General features: G+C 40.1%; 1 protein-coding gene across 14 annotated transcripts in view; it reads left to right on the top strand.

The window, feature by feature from the left end:
* The window catches only part of SYNRG (synergin gamma), a 70,930-nt gene that overhangs the window by 37,176 nt on the left and 12,415 nt on the right, over positions 1-21,339 (top strand). For 10 of the 14 annotated variants that reach the window (XR_008425076.2, XM_053910471.2, XM_053910463.2 and 7 more), the window contains 6 exons: positions 2,075-3,022; positions 12,770-13,363; positions 14,479-14,642; positions 15,666-15,719; positions 16,232-16,328; positions 18,378-18,526. Coding sequence is in view for 13 of the 14 variants with exons in the window: in XM_053910471.2 (XP_053766446.1) it covers positions 2,075-3,022; positions 12,770-13,363; positions 14,479-14,642; positions 15,666-15,719; positions 16,232-16,328; positions 18,378-18,526 (2,006 nt within the window). In the remaining variant the exon portion in view is untranslated. The remainder of the gene's footprint in view (positions 1-2,074; positions 3,023-12,769; positions 13,364-14,478; positions 14,643-15,665; positions 15,720-16,231; positions 16,329-18,377; positions 18,527-21,339) is intronic. The other 4 variants (XM_053910473.2, XM_053910474.2, XM_053910466.2 and 1 more) reach the window with 2 other exon arrangements.

Raw genomic sequence — 21,339 nt, 5'->3', positions numbered from 1 at the left:
TTAGCAAAAAGTGATCTCTTTTTGAAATGTTTTTAGGGCCTAAAAAGTAGCAATTAGAGAGGCAAACTTATGAGGATTCAGAAGTTAACTGAAAAGCTACCTATGAAGTAATATGCTTAATGGACCTGCCGATATGCAAGCTTCAAATAACTGTAACTAAATTGTTTGCCCCCAAATCCCCTTTGTATTTGAACTTGTAAACCCACCCATTTTCATTTCTTTTTAACCCTTTCACCCAGCTTACATTTCCAATGGAAAACTTTACAATTCATCAGTAAGTTTAGTTTGCTGTGGTGATTTCTTTTTAAAAATAATAAGGCAAAACTTGTCAATTTCACAGATATTTCAAAGCAGCACATCAAAAATCTTGGCTGTGACAAAAATTGGCTGCTTGTTACCTTTTTGTTTGCCGAAATAATATAAATATCAGTGATGTATTTGCCTAAAATACTGGGGTAATTTTTTTTTAAGTTTTACATCTGCTTCTCCTGTCAGTTTGTGAAATTGACTATCGTTTTATTGGTGGTACATCTTGCAAACATAAAATAGAGGGATTCTGGAAGCTTTTCCTCTCTTTCTAAAGTTTCCCTCATGATGTTAAATGGATTTCTCTGTGTTGATGAGTTATGCTGGTGAGTTGGTTAAATTCCTCAGATTAGGAAGAGAAACCAGCTTCCATTATTTTCCATGCTTTTTCACTTGATATATCAGTGTATATATCACTTTACATGCACGACACGTTAAAGCCTGTATTGTTTCAGTGACAATTTTAAGAATTGGATTTTGGTTTTAAATACATTTTTATAGTTCGTACACTTTTATATCTCATTTTTTAGGGAAAAATAGAATTTAAAAAGTAGATGAGGACATTAAAGCTTTTATTTTAATTTATAACTCTTTAGAAATGGCACTCATATTTTTGAATAAGTGATATTGGTGTAGCTATATTTATATTTGGTTCATCTCTGGTCTTCATTACCTGGTATTACCTAGTAGATGTTATGGAAAACCTTCAGACACCATTGGAAAACTAAGATCATTTACATCCCAGCCTCATACCTATGAGTGATAACATTTCTATGATAATAAAGAATAGAAAACCTAATAATCATGGCTCCAGATTTTTATCAGTATCTTAACTGAGTCTATTTAAATATTTATGAGAAATACATTAATACCTGTTTTCTCTAAAAAAAATTAATAAAAAATTCTGTCAGAATCCCATCCTTGGAGTAGCACAGTATTCGCTAAAGTTTAAATCATATTCTTTGAAAGTTGTAATAAATATAGAGTTGGTGTGTATTGCAATTCCTTTGAATTTTAATAAGTTCTCGGTTAGGCGGCTGATTTCAAGAAAAACCCAAGTTCTTACAGATTTTTTTGTGAGCTTAACCTTCTGTGTTGGAGAGTATAGGCAGAGGGTGCTTCACAGTGTGGCCTTGGCCAATGCTTTACAAATAAGTAAATACCTTTTCAAAGGTTTTCATCAGTTGCCTTTAAATTAATTCCTCCATCTACTTGAACAGGACAACCAGTATCCAACCATATGCCCAACATGCCAAGTTAAACAAAGTGTTGTACATCCTCAATGTTAGATGCAGGGTTTTTCATAATATTTCATCGGTACCTGTGATGTGTTTTTCCTGATTGACCACCATGTAACACATTTTATCTTTAAAGGGCCACTCTTTTAATATGACTCTTCAACACCAGCTTTTTACTCTGTTTTGCACCTTTGGTGGGCAGCCACAGTGAGGAAAGTCCCGCGAGCAGTGCTTTCGGCCAACCAAAGGGTCCGGCACCAGAGACTTACCACCACACCAAAGGGAGCGCATGAACATGACACTGTTAGGTGCTCTCGGTTTGGTTTTTATCTTCCTATCATTAGCCTTCAATGTGGAAACAAATGTGTAGCTTGTAAAGGGATATTTGGTAGGGTTTAAACTGTAGTTAAATTATGTCCAGGCAGTGAGGGGAAAGTCTATAAAAGTATGCTTGTCATTTACTGCGCTGTGCATCATGTTGTTTTCCGCTCCGCGTTCTGACTTATTTGACTCTGTTTTTTTTCTTTCAGGAGAAAACTTTGCAGAGTTCAGAGCTGCAGGGACCGATGATGGTTTCACCGATTTTAAAACTGCCGACAGTGTATCACCACTAGAGCCACCAACAAAAGACAAAACTTTCCCAGCCACCTTCCCCTCAGGAGCTATACAGCAGAAACCACAAACACAAGTGAAAACTCCTCTGAACTTAGCAGATTTAGACATGTTTTCCTCAGTGAATTGCAGCGGTGAGAAACTGCTGTCTTTTTCACCTGCGTTTAGTGCATCAAAATCTGTTTCTGCACGAGCACAGTCAACAGGATCTGCTGCAGCCACGCCGGCGTTGGCAGCAACTAAATCTTCTAGTTTGGCTGATGATTTTGGAGAATTCAACCTTTTTGGGGAATATTCTAGTCCAGCATCTGTTGGGGAACAGGATGACTTTGCAGATTTTATTGCTTTCAGTAATAGCTCCATTTCATCTGAGCAAAAAGCAGAAGACAAATATGATGCCCTTAAAGAGGAAGCTAGTCCTGTTGCTCTAACCAGCAGCTCAAGCAACATAGTGAAGAGTGGACAGAACTCAGCTGCTGCATCTACCAAATACGATGTCTTCAAACAGCTTTCTCTGGAAGGATCTGGGCTAGGCACTGAAGAACTGAAGGATAACACTCCTTCAGGAAAAAGTGATGATGACTTTGCCGACTTCCACTCCAGTAAATTTTCTTCCATGAACTCGGACAAATCCCTGGGAGAGAAAGCAGTGGCTTTCAGGCACACCAAAGAAGACTCTGCTTCGGTGAAGTCCTTGGATCTCCCTTCCATTGGTGGCAGCAGTGTTGGCAAGGAGGACTCTGAAGATGCACTCTCTGTTCAGTTTGACATGAAACTGGCTGATGTGGGAGGAGATCTTAAGCATGTCATGTCTGATAGCTCTTTGGATTTACCAACAGTTAGTGGCCAGCACCCTCCTGCTGCAGGTGAGGAATTGGTGAGATTGCTCTGGTGATGGTGACGCAGATCTCAGAGATGGTTCTGTGGGTGTTAATTCACAGGCGAGTAAGGCTCTGGCTCTTCACCTTCATGAATTTCTAATAATTAACATCTTTGTTACCAGACCCCTTAAAGCAGTGTTAAATTGCAGTCTGTGGATACTTGGATATATGGATACCATGAATACTATGGAATTAGATTTGAATAGCTAAAATATTCTTATTTTTGAAATCTAACACCAGCTTGGTGTTAGAGGCACGTAAAAACCCACTGCTAAATGAACTGAACGTTGCCAGAAGTTTTGATAAAGATTTTTGCAATGTCAGTAATGTTCCTCCATTTCTGTGATTGAGTCAGTGTTTCCCTCTCCTTTTTATTTCCCTTGGGTGTATTTGACAGCTGCCAATATAGTATTCTGCTTGGTTTACAGAAAGTGACTCTTGTTAGGTCAATAAAGTAAGAATGTCTAGCCAGTTGTACTGCAGTTTGCCATGTCCCTACGAGAGAAGAGGGACAGCACTTGTGTGGGTGTGCTGTGTTCCAGGGTCTGGCAAAGAGGAGGGCCTAAGTTGTTAGTGGAATCCAGGTACGGTTTTCAGTGTTAACTATTATGGGAAGTACTAAGTTATAACGGATCTGTAGACGGTAGAATAGAGTAACTACTCACTTTCTCATAAAATGTTGGAGACTACAAGGGAGCCCTCTTAAAATTCTGTATGGATTTTCCTGTATTGTAGCAGTATATTCTCTAGTTTAACTTCTTGTCATAAAAACTAGAAACTCAAGTGTCCTAGTTTTTATTTTGTTTCGTTATTTGGTATATATATATATGTATATATATATAGAAAGATAAACCTATTTTGTGGCCTTTAATAATGAGAAATATCTCAGTATTACTGTATTAGTCTAGAAAATTTATTATACATATGAAGGGTTTGTTGTTGCTGTTTTTTAACTAGAGAAGAATGCATAACACACTTCCAAGTTTACAGATTCAGGCAGAAATTGTAAAGTGTTACGACTTTTGCAGGCAGAAAACAAAATCGCATCTATCCTTTGGCTATTGCAGTGTTGGACGTATCCTTACACAGGGTGCTGAGTCAGGAGCGAGTTATCCTAGACATTGTGGTTCATGTCACTACCTGCTAAGGTACTTTCCAAGTGCAGTGGCTGTCTGCAGAGCTCCTTGTGCCCCTGACTGGCTACTTCCTTTTTTTTGTACTTTTCAGCAGGTGGTTTCCTATATATTTTATTTTGCTGCTGTTTATTTCTCTTTTTTGTATGAGCTTCTTGAGCCACTATCGTTGGTTGCGAAGTGCTCCATTTTCTGAACAATATTTAATTTTTATTTAAAATCTCATAACAAGTAAACTAGCCTTCTGGACTCTGAAATTATTAATTAGAAGCTATTTTTCTGAAAGTGAATCTATATTCTTTCACAGTCCCAAGCTAGATGTCTTTATGGATGAGTCTAATCTGGGTTTGGATGTCTTTTTTTTTCCCCCATTTTATTTGGGGAGGAGAGATTGGTTTTTGGATTGAGTCTGTTGTGATTGACCTGTTAAAATAATTTCCTGTGCTCATGTTCTTTTATGTATGTTTGGGACACTCCCAGCTTGGAACCTGTAATGTTCAAGCCAAGTATCTTCAGTTTGAGGATGTTCTTAAAAGCAGATTGTTTCCTCCCTTTGATCTGTAAACCTGTGGAAAGGAGCAGTATCCCTTTAGAGCGGTTGTTCCAGGGGTTGATGCCTGAGCAGCGCATGTACTGCTGTTGAGCAAAACTGCTGCATCGATGTGTCGTGTGGAGAGCGAAAATGGCAGGGACTTCTACGGGAATTTGGTTTTTCTTTATCCTCATGTTGACCACAGTATCTCTTGCTCTCTTAGTTTGAGGGTTAAAGTTACTTCCTCTTGGAGAAAATAGAAGTGGGCTCGTGAAGAGAGAATAAAACGTAGTAGACTACAGTCTCTGGACCTAATCCTATTTAGAAACCCTAACTTAACTCTGAAGGGGATACTGTCTCTTTTAACTCTTGCTATAATTCTTTGTATGAAAGGTAGATATTGCTAATAACATTGCCTGATTTCTCTGCATATTATTACATTTAACCCTTTGAGCCCTTGCTGCATATAATTTCAAGTAGACTGCTTTTGTCCCCCCACTAAATTTAATCTCTCTGGCACAGAAGCATCTTCACGTGCCATCCTTAAGGTCATTTGGTTTCGTAGGCAGCAAGAGCTTGCCTTCATCTGTCACTCAAAGGGTTCGCAAGACTTCTGTAGCCGCCTACCTGCCTACCTACCTACTACCTGTAAAGTAGCTCTTCTTTGACGTTGAAAATCTTTGTATTTTAATCAGCGCCTTTTTTTTTTTGCCTGCTTTTCTGATGTCTTTTTTTCAAGTTAGACATATTCTGTGTGAATGTGCCTTTTCGAACTTGCTTTGGTATATTCCACTGCAAATACTGATCTGCATGCTTATTCTGATGACTTCTTTTCCAGCTTTTCTGTATAACTCTTTTGTGATCTGTAAGTCCTATGTTAATAAATAATTCTTTGGCATATTTTGAAAGTGTGGGGATGTGTGTAATTTTTACTTTTTCAAGGTTAGATCAAAGAAATCCCTGGTCCATATCGAGTGTAAAGCAATAGCATCTCCTGTGGCTAGAGGCTCTCCCTCTTTGTTTGTTTTGTTTCCACAAACACCAGTCTCCTAAGAGAAGTACTAGTGCCTCTCCCCTTATAATTCCACTGATAAAAGTCCTTAACATGGCACTGGATCAAAGTATAACTTTAAATATTTTTAAAATGTAAGCTATACACTATTTTACACATTATAAAACTTACTCCTTTCTGCTAGTGAATAAACTGAGATTTTATTGGTTACTAAAGATCACAGAACCTGTCTCCAGTAAGAGTTCCGCTATGAGGAGAGGGGGGAGGTGAGAGGACAGACCTAAGAGCTGAGTGTTGGGGAAAGATGGACACATCTGTTAATAATTAGATGTCTGTAAATTTAATTTAAAATAAATTACAAGTGGTATTAAGATGGACTTCTGAGCGCAGTAAGTGCAAGCTGAATTTAAATTGCTGTCTCTGTGATGGGAAGTGTTCAGTGTTAGCACCAGGAAGTCTTCAGGACTGAATCTGATTTGAGTGGAAGTTGGGTGCACCGTCCCCTCATTGCAGGGCACGCTGTCTTTCCAGCTTCAGAATGTGCTGCGAAGCCGCTCTCCGTTGTTCTTCACTTAGTCCATAAAGCAAGTTCTCAGAAGAAGTAGACTTTAAACATTTCCGCTTTTAAGGAAAGAATTCTAGGAAGATCCATAAAAATTAACAAGACTAGGCCAAATTTGGGAGGGAAATTTTCCATATTAGAGTATAATAATAGCAAAAATCTTGGGCATGTTATTGTATTCAGACCAGAAACCCAAGATCAATAAAAAACCTTGGCAAAAAGGGGTTATTTCTATGGTTTAAATTTTTTTCTTATAGTATGAGGCTTTAGGCCTTTGTTCTTTTTTAAAATCTGAGGCAGAAAGGAAATTAAACCATTGAAGATGAGGATTTTTAATAGCATTCCTGACATCACTTATACTATCTGAAATATGCCATTTGAGAAAGAACAAAGTTGCATATTTGGGTTTAGATTAAGAAAAGCTGGTTCTGCCATTGAAAATATGTATTCCAGGGCACAGACAGTGCTTTAGAAAGTTGAATAATACACGGTTTCAAAAACCTTGCATACTGCTAACTGCTTTGGCCCCAAGAGGTTTTGGTGTAGGCTCCATCTAGAATGATAACACTGGGTGCCCTTTATTTATTAGGACTTTCTGGCACCATACATAAGACCAGTCTTGTGGAAGCTTTGACCAAGACAGTCCCTTGTCAATGGAAATATCTAATGCTAGATGGGTCTGTCTGGGACTGTTCTGTTTTGCCTACTTTCTGCAGTTACCTGAGCAGGCTGCAGAAAATGGCTAAATGTAACTGCATGTAAAACAATCACATTCACAAATCAAACAATGTTTCCAGAGTAACATTTACTTTTAGAGAGGAAGTTTTAATTATGTAGTAATATAAACTTGCAATGAAGACCTAAAGAACTATATGCTGTAGGTTTAAACAAATAAGAAAATACAGTTCTGTTTACCCTAGTACCGAGTTAAGGAAAATATCGTTAGTGCTTGACTTCATACATCAGTGCCTAAGAAATTATACAAAAAAATGTACAATATTTATATTCTATAATCACTGTAGTGTTCACATTAAAATGCCTGCTGATTTTTAAAAGTAGCAAATGAACATATAGAAAATACTGGTAATATCAAAGAACGTGGGCTAAATCCTAAAATAACTGAAAGAATTAAATTAGTTTATTTTTAATTTTTTTTATACTCACCTAAGGACATTTTTTCATTACTTTTTGGAGAGGGAGGAAGGGAAACATTGATGGGAAAGAAAGAAATATCAATGTAAGAGAGAAACATTGATTGGTTTCCTCCCCCTTGCATCAGGACCAGGGATTGTACAAGCCCTGACTGGGAATCGAACCCACAACCTTCCAGTTATGGGATGATGCCCCAACCAACTGAGCCACACCGGCTGGGGCAAATTATTTTATTTTTAAAGAGCTGCCTCTAGCTTTGTTTTTCTATCAGCTGAATACTTAGGGTAAGTTGTTTTGGAAAATGCTGGCCTAATAGCTTTGAGAGCACAATAGGGCCATGTGCATGGGAGGGTCTCCTGGGTTCTGCCCCCTCCAGTGTAGAGCCAAAGGGCCGCAACTGTAATTGCCATCTTCTGTGCTCATTTAGTGTGTTTTTGATGAGTTAAGAAAAATTTTTTTAAATCTTTACTGATGGCATTCTTTTTCTTTTTCTTTTCATTGCTTTAGAGAAAGAGGAAGGGTAAGAGGGAAACATTGGTGTGAGAGAAACATCGATTGGTTGCCTCCTGTATGCACCCAGACTGGGAATCGAACCCACAACCCAGGTTTGTGCCCTGACCAGGAATCAAACCTGCAACCTTTTGGTCGTGGGACAACGCTCCAACCAACTGAGCCACACCGTCCAGGGTGTTTTGATGAGATTTTTAATGATGACCATGAGCAGTCCTGCTGCATGTCCTGACACCATTTCTTGGCCTTCTGGCCTCCTCTGACTTAAAATATCCATAGGATTACCACTTCTCATTGAATTTGAAGCACTGACATGGAAAACTGAAGGTGCTTACAGGTAGCAGGGAGAGCGTGGCAGAGACATGTGCGAGTCAGTACAAAAGAAGCATGGGGGGGTTGCGATGCCAATTAGAAGACACTGGAAAGCGATTATACAACCACATTTTCCTGTTTTCCTCAACAACGCCTATGAGGGTGTTGGAGACTTGTAGGACCCAGTCAGACCAGGTTTTGTAACTAATAGAGAATGTGAATACGAATAGGGCCAGGGCAGAAAGAAACTGAAATGTACAAATATTTCATGGTTTGCTTTGGTAAATGAAATTTGGATTAAATTGGCATTGGAAATTAAAAGATACGTAATTTTTTTCCAAGACCCTTTCTGAGTCCATTGACCATTTTTATTGTTCTATAAAATACTAGGGAATAGTGGAATTTGTGCATGTGTCTCCTTTCTTCTTTTCCAAATCCCTTTCTCAAAAGCCTGTGTAACTCTTAATCACCTGGGCATATGCTTCACAGCTTTAGAAAATGTCCAGGGGAATTGGTATGGCCTTCTGTGTCCTGCAGTGTCAGCTCACATTCTTTGTTCCAAGAAATGCCTTGTTTTCATGTACAACGTCGGTTCAGAGAGGATTGTAATGGAGGTTATGGAACAGACTGATAGGGTTACTCACTAGCATAAGCAAGAAATTCATGTTGTGATTTGAGATACAGGATGAGAAGCAGATTGTATAGTTTATTCCTTTGGCCTTTGAAATAGGACACTCCTCGTTGGAAACAAATACATGTATTAAAGCACACACTTTGGCCTATTATGTGTGCAATTGCAGTTCAACCTAGCAAAGCCTCAGAGTTCCCCAGGAGAATTGGAAATACAGTAGTGATTCTCTGTTCATTTTATTGCATCCATTCTCGGTTCTCTTTTTCCTTTTTCTCTTGCAATTTTCAGAATTCAGCTATCAAACTGAAAACCCATCTGTAGCAACTTCAGTGATTACAAAATAAACTGTGGGTTATTTCATATAATTTTTCCAGATAGAGCTTCCATCATTTATGTCGTAGGTCTTACAGAATCTTTCATATTTTTAAGCCCATCATACAGATAGATATAATTTGACTGCCTAGAAAAAGTAGAACAGTTAAATGGGAAATGAGATATTTTCTTGGTTTAACCTACCCTCAGTGAACTGATTTACCTCATTTTCTTAGAACATGGCTTACTAATATTTACCATGCTGGGAAATACTACTATGTTTTTATATTGTTTATAGATGCTCAGGTGTAGGAATACGTACAATGCTTTCACATTCCTATGTATTAGGTTGACCACAAAGTCCGTATGGTTTTTTCCGTAAAACAAAAGACACATTTTTCATTTTCACCAATAACTTTATTGATTTGGATATTTTGAGTATGTTGGCTATATTCTGCTATTGGCTTCTACTGGGTAGAGGCCAGGGGTGCTGCTAAACATCTTCCAATGCATAAGACAGCCCCACAGCAAAGAATTATTTGGCCAAAATGTCAATAGTACAAGAAACTTTGCAAACCACTTTTGACATATTTCATCAGTCACTGCACCTTCTCCCTACACTATACACAAATCTTTTTGTGTGTGTTTCAGTTGCATTTTTACCTTTCTTGAAATAATAAAGCATAATATGCTGAAAATGTTGCATATCTTCTTCCAGCTTCAATATTAAAATGACTGCACAAAAATTCACCAATTTTGATAAGTTTTTTTTTAATGCACATTTACATGACAACTGTCACAATGCAATCTAACAAAATTGTTTCAAGTAAAGTTAAAGACAACTGAGCACTACCAGAGCCATCGTACAGAAAAAACTAAACGAACATTTTTTTTAAGTGATGTGAAGTCTTTTTTTTTTTTAAAGATTTTATTTATTTATTTTAAGAGAGAGGGGAAGGGAGGGAAAAAGAGGGAGAGAAACACCAATATATGGTTGCCTCTCACGTGCCCCCAACTGGGGACCTGGCCTGCAACCCAGGCATGTGCCCTGACTGGGAATCAAACCAGCACTCCTTTTGTTTTGCAGACTGGCACTCAGTCCACTGAGGCACACCAGCCAGTGCTAAACAGACTTTTTGGCCAACTCGATAATATCAGTTTTAGTACTTCCTTGTGTATTCAAATGAATTGCACTTCAGTAACTTTTTTTACACCATAGTAACCAATAAATAAGCCAACTAAAATTTAAAAATCAACCTTGAGGCTTGATTTTAGTATATCCTATGTATTTACTTTTCATTATTTTTTTTAAAGTATAAAATATAAGATTTGTTAAAGACCAATAGTATTAAAAAATACTCTTCAGCTAAGGTAATTCCTTATTTCTTTTAGTGCCTTTTACATGATTACACTACAATCATTTCTGGTGGGGGTTTTTTTTCTTGTTACATAATTGAGAAAAAGGGTCTTTTTATTGCCATCACAACCTGATTGTGATGTTTAAACTAGAGTTTAACTTTTCATTAAATTTACCTTGGTTTCTAGAAAAATTTCTACTCTTTTAGTAAGTAGATGAGATTCTGGGACCAGTTCATAATATAACTTCCCCAAGAGCTTTCTGGTGGGGTCTAATAATAAAAATATCTGTTTTGTGAAGCATTCTTCTGAATATACCCCCGGAAGAGTAGTCTTGTGTTTGACTGCAACTGCCTGTTGATTGAATTGCACTTCGTCTGAGTCAGGGTACTTTCTGATCCCTTTTAAGCAGTGGGGAAAACAAAACAGTACTGCCGGAGACTAAGCGTTTTGCTTAAAGTTTTTTCCATTCATTTGAAAGTATACATTTCTCACCTGAATCTTTTTTTTCCTCCTGTTTAATAAACCAGATTTGAAGGGTACCATTTGTACTACAGAATTTTAAAATATACTGTTGTTTGGTGAAAGTTACTAGCTTTTCACTGGTTGGCCTTTTTGTACATCTAGGGTGTGCCATATTTTTATTAATTTAGTACCCTTCTCCCAAAAGGGGCTTAAACAGAGAAACAGAGGTGGGTCGCACGCTGTTAGAGGAGCCATGGACGTGTCCGGAGTCCCTGAACCCTTGCAGCGGTGCAGCGAAAGACGGAATGGCCCAGCGTGGGCTCGCCTGTTGACTTGGTTTTGGAAACCTGGGTCACAAAACTTATGAGCATTTTCTTTGGAAACCATGCTTGTGGTTGTCAGAGAGGGAGTCTAGCCTGTGGCCGCCTGTCCTCGTATACAACAGTGACTAAAATGAAACCAAACGTGTGCTAGCCAGACCGAATGGCCAGTGCTGCGGGAAAGGCGGCTTCTCCACCTGCTGTCTGTCGTGTGCGGGGTTAGCCTCAGCTGCTTTTGATTTTTTTAACACGGACAAGAAAGTTTCCCTAGTAAGACCACTAAAACGATGAGTTGACGTTTCATTTTTACCTTGAAATAATTTCACTTTAACCCCTAAAGTGGTAACTAAATGTCAAATTGAGGCTGGTGGCCACTGTGCTCTACAAATACAGCTGTTATGTATTGCTTACCAAGAGCCCTGGGTCCTTGACATACGTTGTTGTTAGTTGTCACAACACAGACCTTCCACGTGCGTGGTGTTTGCATCTTACAGATAACAAACCGAGGCTGAACAATGTTAAGTAGCTTGCCTAGTGGCACACAGGCGGTAGATGGCAGGGCTGGGAGTTGAACGCAGGTCTGTGTAAATCAAAAACGTACATTCTCTCTGCTGTTGTATGCTACTCTTAAGTTATTTAAACATGTATTAAGAATGTAATATGAGTCTTTTGCCCCAGCATTTTTCTTTTTCTTTCTTTCTTTCTTTTTTTTTAATGAGGGGCTGACATGTAGTTGAAGGAGAAACAAGAGCCCAACAGAACCCAGACCTTGACTCTGTCTTTTAGGGGCTAACATAGGTTAGATTGATTTTTCTTTCCTCATATCCCATCACAGCAGTATGATGTCCATATTGACCAAAGTAACGACTAGGTAAGTAACTGCTTAATTAAAATCTCACATTCGGCCTGGTTTGAGACAGAAGCTCCTAATAATTGATTAAAAGTAAGGTAACAATATTTTCACTTTAGTTTTGAGGAAGTGTCAATTTTTAATTAGCGTATTATATAGATTTCATATGTCCATGTTTTAAAGGAATATTTTCCACCAAGGTCAAGGCAAAAGAGACATGTTTTAGCTAGGGAATACTATAAATACATTTTAAAATTTATAAGTGAACAATTTATTAAATGACCCTATTCTCATATCAAATAGTATATACATTGGTAGGCGAACTTTTTTCCAGTAATTTTTATATCCAAAGAAAACGACTCTTTGTAACCAAATATAAATGACAAGTCAAGGCTAATGTGGGTTTTTAAAGATCAGATTTTACAGCTCAACTCCTTTAATTTTAGCACAAGCTCTAAATTTAGTTAACTCCAACATAGCATAAAACTAATCAAATATGCTAGACATTTTGCTTCTGCAGAGTTTAAGGCATTTTGCCGAAATTGTGAGCTTGCCTCTAATTGTGGGGTCTTATTTCCCTTTCAGATATAGAGGACTTAAAATATGCTGCTTTTGGACCCTACGGTAGCAATTTTGCAGTGAGCACACTTACAAGCTATGACTGGTCAGACAGGGACGATGCATCTCAGGGCAGAAAACTCTCTCCGTTTGTCCTCTCAGCAGGAAGCAGATCCTCGTCAGCTGCCTCAGTTCTTCAAAAGAAAGAGACCTCGTTTGGCAGTTCTGAAAACATCACCATGACGTCTTTGTCCAAAGGCACAGCCTTCGCGAATGAAGATGCTCCTCCAGAGACCACGTTCCCAGCGTTTGCCAGTTTTAAAGATGTGATTCCTCAGACCAGTGAGCAAAAGGAATGTGAAAGCAGGGACTATAAAGATTTCACGAGACAGGACCTGCCTACCGCCGAATGGAGCCAAGAGGCCCTGTGTCCAAGCCCAGCGTCCAGCAGCACTTCTCACGACACCCCCAAAGAATGTGCGGATGACTTCGGAGAGTTTCAAAGTGAAAAGCCCAAAATCAGCAAATTTGACTTCTTAGTGGCCAATTCACAAAGCAAAATGAAATCCAGTGAAGAAATGATCAAAAGTGAGCTGGCAACCTTTGACCTTTCTGTTCAAGGTGAGTAGATTTTTCAGCATAGATTTTTACTGTCGTGGTTTTTTTCCACTGAGGTGTTAGGTGTTCTTTCTTAGGATAAAAAGTTGGTTCCTGGTTTAGCAGGAAATAGATTTTCCAGTGTTTGAAATCAGTCCATTACAGATAGCTATTTCAAAAAAAAAAAGATTCCGAGACTGAACTCAAGTCAAACCAGTATTCCTCTGGTAACTGCTTTTTGGGCTAAGCCCACAGTCTGTAGTTCATTAGCTGGTTTGGTTAGAGGTGCACCGTGTTAAAAGTGCCAGAGAAATGGATTTGACCCACTTATGGGGAAACTAGCTCTGCTCTGGTTCCCTGGCTACAGACCGAATCTTCTAATCCAGAGGCCGCAGCGTGGTAGCTGCAGATTTGGATCCAGCCTGCTGGCCCATTTTATTGACCCACAAAGAAGGTTTTTAATGTGTGAAGCAGTTACCATATGTAAAAATCGTGAGATTTCACAGTCTGGATTTCTAGCTTTTCTTAGAAAGTAATACCTGGCAATTCTAGGCCTGCATTCCCACCTCTTGACCATCAGCTGGAGCTGAGTAGCAGCACCCCCCTCTAATCTGGGGTGCACTTTCCCCGGTGTCACAGTCCCCAGCACTTCCGATCTCCAGCTGACTGACTTCGGTTGTTCACTTCACTTGCCTGCTCTCTGAAGGCACTTGAGTTTGCCCCTTATGCGCTAAGCCCATCTTGACAGAAGGAATCGTTGATTTCCAGTAGATTGAGAGAGTATGTAGGAGATTGGTGCAAATCCATAACTAAGGCTGGAAAGGCAACACAGTTCTGATGCACTGATATTTACAAAGACACACTAGTCCTCCAGACTGCAATGATTTGCTGCTAGAAGTATGCAAGAATGATGATAGGTCAGGGAAGAGTAGTGGAGAAAAGTAAAGGCAAGGAAACCAAGCAAGAGAGTTCAGTGGAAAGGATTCGACATGCAGCTTGCCAGACATAAGGAATGAGGGTGGTGTTTCTGAGTGCCTTGTCACATAAACATCTACAGAGGAGGCCCATGCTAGCAAGAGCCTCTGCTTGAACTAAGCTGAATAATCAAAACCTTTAACTGTGTCATCCACTTCTCCCAGGATCACACAAGAGGAGTTTGAGCCTTGGTGATAAAGAAATAAGCCGTTCTTCTCCTTCTCCGGCTTTGGAGCAGCCTTTCCGGGACCGTTCCAACACTCTGAGTGAGAAGCCCGCTCTGCCTGTCATCCGTGACAAGTACAAAGATCTGACAGGAGAGGTGGAGGTGAGCGGGGTAGTTTTCCACAGGGCCAGGTCAAAGACCAGCTGAGCACAGAGGCCCCGAGGAAGAATGCCTGCAGCTCTCACATACGACATGCAAGGAGCCACGCATAGAGTATGTAATTAAAGTTGGAGAATGGTGACATTCGCCCCGGATGAAAATCTTTCCCAGGTTTGACATCCACTGAAGGTAGTTAGTGACCTTAACACCGAAATTATTCGTGGGACTCCACAAGGAGGGACGTGTTTAAGGGAATTCTTTTTGAGCACTTAGACTTCATCATTTCAGTGAATGTGAAAACGTCAAAAATGAAGGGGAAAGGGCAACTGTTAGGGATCATCGGTTTGTGGTTGCTGTATCTTAGTCCCATGCTGTCTTCCTTGCAGAGCCAGCACTTAACCATTCTCCCCCACACTTCTGGTCACACACACATACTTACGCATACACACACACAGAATTACAACTGTGGAAAGCCGGTGGCTTGATGGGGGATCTTATACTAGACACCTATGTGATGAGCACCTTTGAAGAAGTTTATGCTATCACTAGAACAAATGAAGTGACACTTGCAGAGAGAAGCCGATACAAAACATTTCCCTCAGACCCACAAGTCATGTGCTTAGAAGCTACATTTACCAGTAATTTTAAATAGTCACTAGTTGGTTCATAAGATAAACTGTGCTTGAGCCCTGGCTGGTGTAGCTCGGTGGATTGAGCAATGGCCTACCAACCAAAGGGTCGCCAGTTCGGCTCCCCGTCAGGGCACATGCCTAGGTTATGTGCCAGGTCCCTTGTGGGCGACGCACGAGAGGCAACCACACATTGATGTTTCTCTCCTTCTCTTTCTCCCTCCCTTCTCTCTCTCTCTGAAAATAAATAAATAAAATCTAAAAAAAACCCCCACAAAACTGTGTGAACTAGAGTGATTTTAATAAAAAGGAAAGTCTTCTAGTGCCCTCTGAATTAACATAAATAGAGGACTCCAGACTTGTCTTTTTAACCCAGTTCTTTTTGTAAAATCCGCAGGAGAATGAGAGATATGCCTATGAATGGCAGAGGTGCCTGGGGAGTGCCCTAGAAGTGAGTATGTGTCACTTTTGTGGTGTTCCCCTCTGTGTAAGTGCTGTCTGTGTCATTTTGCCTTCTCCTTGGAGCCTGTGAGGAGACAGAGGCAAACTGAAGGGAGCCCTACCTCCATGGCCTGGGCAGAGCGAAGCTCTGGAAGGTCGTGCATCTTAAGTGCGGCTTCTTTCCCGCTTGTAACAGCAGACACTGGCTCAGTTGTCGGTGGTGTCCTCCTCTGTCAGCGTGTTTAAGAAATAGCAAAGTGGAGTCATTCACTCTGCCTAAATTAAAATATTATTTAAGCCAAAGAACCTCTATCTTTTCTCTCCCAAAGAAATGGAGGGTTGTTTCTTCAAGGTTAAAAAATTAGATTTTTGGATTTGTTTCAGCGTACATACTGTACATACATCAGTCAGTCATGCTTTTTCACGCCTCCTGGCTTTTCCCTTGGGTTTTCTACTGATAGTAAATTGATTTGCAATGACTTTTCTTAATTTTGTCAGGTGATGTGATTTCATTTCTCGTAGGTCATTAAGAAAGCAAATGACACCTTAAATGGAATCAGTAGTAGTTCTGTGTGCACAGAAGTTATCCAGTCAGCTCAAGGCATGGAATATTTATTAGGTATGTTCTTTTATGTTTTACTTATTCAAAATCACAACACTTTGAAATATTTTCAGTTTCCCCTTATGTTAAGTAGTTTAATGTATGTCTCTCAAAGTTACATGTGACTTTATGTATGTATAAGTAGCACCTGCATTTGTAAATAAGACACTGAAGTCATAGGCAAAAACAATTATTTGACTATTTGACTGAAGGTCTCTATGGCCACGTTTCCCAGTCCTCGTTATAACATAACGACAACAGTGTACAGTTACGCCTGTGTTACTTGTTTACCAGAGCTTGAATTAGGTGAGTCATTAAAATGAGTCATTGGCTCCCCAGTCAGTGCCTTAGCTTACCATGCTCAATATGTCCTCTTTACCCCGTAATAACATCACAGGTTCCTTAACTTCCTGGCCACCTTCAGCTGTTAAACATCACGATCCAACTGGGAGCCCCAATCTCTGTCTTCCTCACTGCAGGCTCAGGCCGGGGCCCCAGGCACTGGACCCTAATCTTTTTCAGATCTTTACTCAAATGTCACCTTCTAAGTGGGGTCTTCCTTGCCAACCCCCTTACCAACTGTATCCTCTTCCCCCACCCTGGCACTTCCTGTCCCTTTCCCTGCTTGATTTTCTCCCCAGCCTATCACCTTTAATATCTTATATACAGGGTCCAGCAGAAGTAAAGCCTGCTTGAGGGTGGTTGGTAGGGTAATCATATGGGCGTAATAATTTATAGTTTTAATTTGAACATTTCCCCTAAAATGTCATATGATGTGCCTGAGTGTGATATTGTTATGTTACAGAAGTACATGTTTATGATTTTGTAATAGAAGATTTTGTAATAAAAGGCATTATTTGTGCTGGACCCTGTATTTTACTTACTGTTCTTGTTTTATCTGGAATGAACCTCTAAGAGGGGAGGGATTTTGGCCTGTTTTGTTCACGGCTGTGTCTCCAACAGCTAGATTAATGCCTGGCACAGAGTAGTCACTGAAAAATATTTTCTGGGTGAGTGGAGAGTGAAGGATATGGTCTCTCCCTTGCTCCTGCCGCCTCACTGTAGTTCCTCTTTCCTACCCAGGCAGGCACGATTCTACTGCATAAACAGGTGTGTGCTGGCAAGGGACTGCCTGTCTTTCATGCTAGGAGGTCTCCTTGTGCCTCTGAAGGATTGTCTCAGGAGCCCCCTCATTTGGTGCAGGCTGGGCAACAACCCCTGCACCCCTGAGAAAGGAAGAGGAAGAGCCACAGTGCTGTGCACAGGGCTGACAATGCTCCCCTGTGAAGACCCCCTGGAGTCCTCCAGTCCTCTCCCACAGAGGCCAGGGAATAGGCTGGGGATGCGTCGGTGGCTGTCCTTAGAGTGTGGGGATACTTGCCACCTGTCGTCCTTGCTTGAAGAGTTCAGCCCCCCCCATCGGAAACCACAGGAAAAGAACTGTTCTGAGTCCTGTTAAGTGTATAAAAAAGACACATGAAGCCACAGAGTATAAATCACTGGGCATTCATAGGAATGAGATATTTCTTACTTTGTGATGATATTGATATTCAGATTCTTTTAAACTTTTAATGTTCCCATTTTAAGCAAGTTTAATGGTGTTTCCCAAATTTAAACAGATGGACTCATTAAAAAGGGAGAAAAAAAAAAGCTAATACTTGCATAATGCCTACTGTTTGACAGACACTCGTCTAAGCCTGTTACAGTATCAACCCATTCAATCCCCTCAACCATCCCCTGGGGGAGGGGGGTGTACTGTTACTAACTCAAGTTTGCAGGTGAGGAAATTGAGGCACAAAGAGGTTATGTGATTTACCCAATGTCACACGGCTAGTAAGTGACAGAGCTGGGATTTGAACACAAGCAGTGTAGCTCTGGAGTTTGCGCTCTTACCATTGAGTGTACTGAAGTACTGAGAGGTGGTTGGTCCCAGGGAGTAGCACATTCCCCCGTGTCCAGATACAGTCCTTTCCGACTAAGGCATCGACAAGCAGTAGTGCTGCCTTGTCTGTCGTCTCTTTCTCTACACCTCCACACCTCACTTTCTCCTCTGTCCCCCTATGTCAGGTGTTGTGGAGGTGTACAGGGTGACCAAACGTGTGGAGCTGGGGATCAAAGCCACTGCGGTGTGCAGTGAGAAGCTGCAGCAGTTGCTTAAGGACATCGATAAAGTGTGGAATAACCTGATCGGCTTCATGTCGCTTGCCACACTCACGGTAAGCCTTTCAGGCGGCTCAACGGTTGCTTTCCTTTCAGAAACCTGAGCTCTGAAGCAGAGCGTATGTTCCTGCTATGGCACGTACTGGGGGATGAAGGTGCCTGCTGTATCGTGTTATGTTAGAGGAAGGAGCGAACACTTGTGCGATTCGTTGAATAGTGTCAGGGTAACTTCTGGATAGCTCCCAGGAAAACACTCACTCTTGACCACATCCTCCTTAGTCTATGTACATATGCGTGTTCTGCAGAGCATTGGTTTGAGTTCCTTTCTTTGTGCTTTTACTTACTCATGTTCCCGTATATGCGTCCCTGTTAAAAAACTGTATGACATACCTTGTTGCCATCCTATGGTTCGTTCGGCCTTTTTACTTTTTTAGGTTCTTGGATTATTTTCATTTTTCCTGCATGAATAGTTCTCTGAATATCTTTAAGCAAATGACTATACTTCCCTTTTGGGGATATAGCTCTTCCCAGTGGACTTAGCAGTCAGAACGGGCGGCTGCACACGGACACGCGTGCACGCATGCAGAGCTGTGGCTGCATTCACGACGGGGCTTCCGGAGAGCGTGGGCGAGTTGACGGCACCGGCAGCACACACCTATTCCTTGCTTTACGCTGTGTTCCGCTGCTTTGTCAGGTTCTTCCTCTAGCAAGGGTGTGAGCTCCTCAAGGTGTTTTTGACATTTCTTGCATTTCCCAAGAGGCTATCCAATGTTCCAAGCGATAATTTACTATTTTTATTTCCTTTATATGTGAACCGATTGTGTGTTTCTTTTGCCCATTTGACCATTTATTCAATGAGATATGGCTGACCAGACATGTTTCATTTGTGATAGATTTGTGTACACACATGCGCACACACGTTAGTAAGTTTATATCAGTATGGTTTTCTCTTCTGCTCCGCTCTTTTACATTTTATTGGGCAAAACTGTATTATTTTTATATACTCACACCTATTCAGTTTTTCTCTGGTCATATCCTTTATTTCACAATAGTCCAAAATTTATCTTTTTTTTCACAGCTAGAATAAATACTCCGTTCCGTTTTCTTTTCTTCTTGCATTTAGCTGTGTGACCCATCCGAATGCAGCGTGGTGGGAAGCAGTTCTTACTGCACTGGACTGATAGGTGGGTTCCCAGCTATCTCAGCAACATGTCTTAAACAGCACACCCTCTCCACGTTGTTATGTTGCTTCTGGTTCGTAATGTTAAGTTCTTAAAGAGTTTAAAGTATTTCCGAAATCTCTGTTTTGTTCCCTGGGACCATTTTTCAATTTCTAACCTAAAATCATACAGTTTGGGTAATTATTTTTTAAAATTACTGTTCTGACCAATACAGTAAGAAATGAAGTATAAATATTTGAAAAGAGATGTTATATTTTTGGTGATATAAAATACTTCAAGAAATCTGAATTCAGGATGTTAAATTTAATGAGCTTAGCAAAAATTCATAGTATTCTTACATATTAACAATAGTTAGGAAGTATAGAAATGGGAAAAAATACATTTTTTTAATGTATTAAATCATTCAGGCCTGTATCACTTCTGACTGCATAGCTAGAGTTACTGGTTAACTTTTTTTATCTCTTACTGATCTCTTTTATATACCACTATCAAGCATTTCTTTCTATAATGCAAATCTAATTGTGTCTTTAAGTCCCATTTAAAATCCCACATTGGGTTCTCTGGGATCTTCAGGATCAAGTTTAAACTCCTTAGCTCAGTATGTAAGGTCTTTTCCATCTCTTAGACTACCCGGGTCTCTTTCTCTGTGAGACTGCTTTTCCCTCTGGCCTCTGCATCCTTTCCCCCAGAAGTCATTCCAGAGACGCCTTCTGTCGGAATTGGATGCCTTTCTGTGTATCCATAGCACACTCCTCCCTACATGTAGCACTTACCACACTTGGTGGCGGTTGTGTGCTTACTTGCTTCTCGTCCACTAGCTTGTCAGCTCCTTAAAAACCAGACTGTGTCTTTTTACTTCCTTGTGTGCTAACGCAGTGTTTGCTGGGACTTTTACTTTATCTATCCTTTTTTGAACCTTCCCATTTTTTCAAACTAGGTATGCAGTTTTGTATATGTCATACTTTTAGTAACTGGATTAAAATTTTAAATAAATGGGTAGGGAAAATGAAAGTAGGGGAAGTAAGATAAAGCCAGGAATGAAGCTAAGTGTACAAAAATGTGTGCTTTTAAAGTGCTTACATTTGCCAGTGGTGAGCTGTACAGTTGACCTGAACTGATAGAAAGAAGACATGATGATGTCCATGATTCACTGTGTTCCTAACATAAAAACTAACCCACTGCTCACAAGAAGCTTAATTAGTCCTGGTAGTAATACCAGAAATTTCTGTTGCGGGCTCTTGTAAAGAGGAAACTAGTGTAACCTACGTTATCTTTAAATATCCTTTCAATAAATAAAGCAACAGGTTTCATTGAGTAGTTTCTTATGAAATCTCTGAATATAGGCCGAAGGGCATAGCTCCAAGCACAAATTAGTGAAAGTCATTCTAAGTGTGGAAAAAATAGACAAAACAGTAATCTAGGTAAAAGTGTGGCAGTGCATACAGCTGGTGGACTCACGTCTTTGCTTTGTGAAGAAAGCACGCAAATCAGTGAGAAATACACCAACATCCCAGTAAAATCAGGAAAAACATGAAGTGATTGATAAAAAGGGAGGCACATGTAATAGTAAGCATTAATTCAAGTTAAAACGAGACTTCATCTTTAACCTGCAAATAATCACAGTTTTTTGTTTGGTTTATTCAAATCCTACAGTGTTGAAGTGGTCAAATGTGGACCACTCCTTAGGG

Source organism: Desmodus rotundus, chromosome 9 (genome assembly GCF_022682495.2).
Source record: "Desmodus rotundus isolate HL8 chromosome 9, HLdesRot8A.1, whole genome shotgun sequence".
Taxonomy (NCBI): domain Eukaryota; kingdom Metazoa; phylum Chordata; class Mammalia; order Chiroptera; family Phyllostomidae; genus Desmodus; species Desmodus rotundus.
The sequence above is the reverse complement of the archived record's forward strand: the minus strand, read 5'-3'. Positions and strand labels throughout refer to the sequence as shown.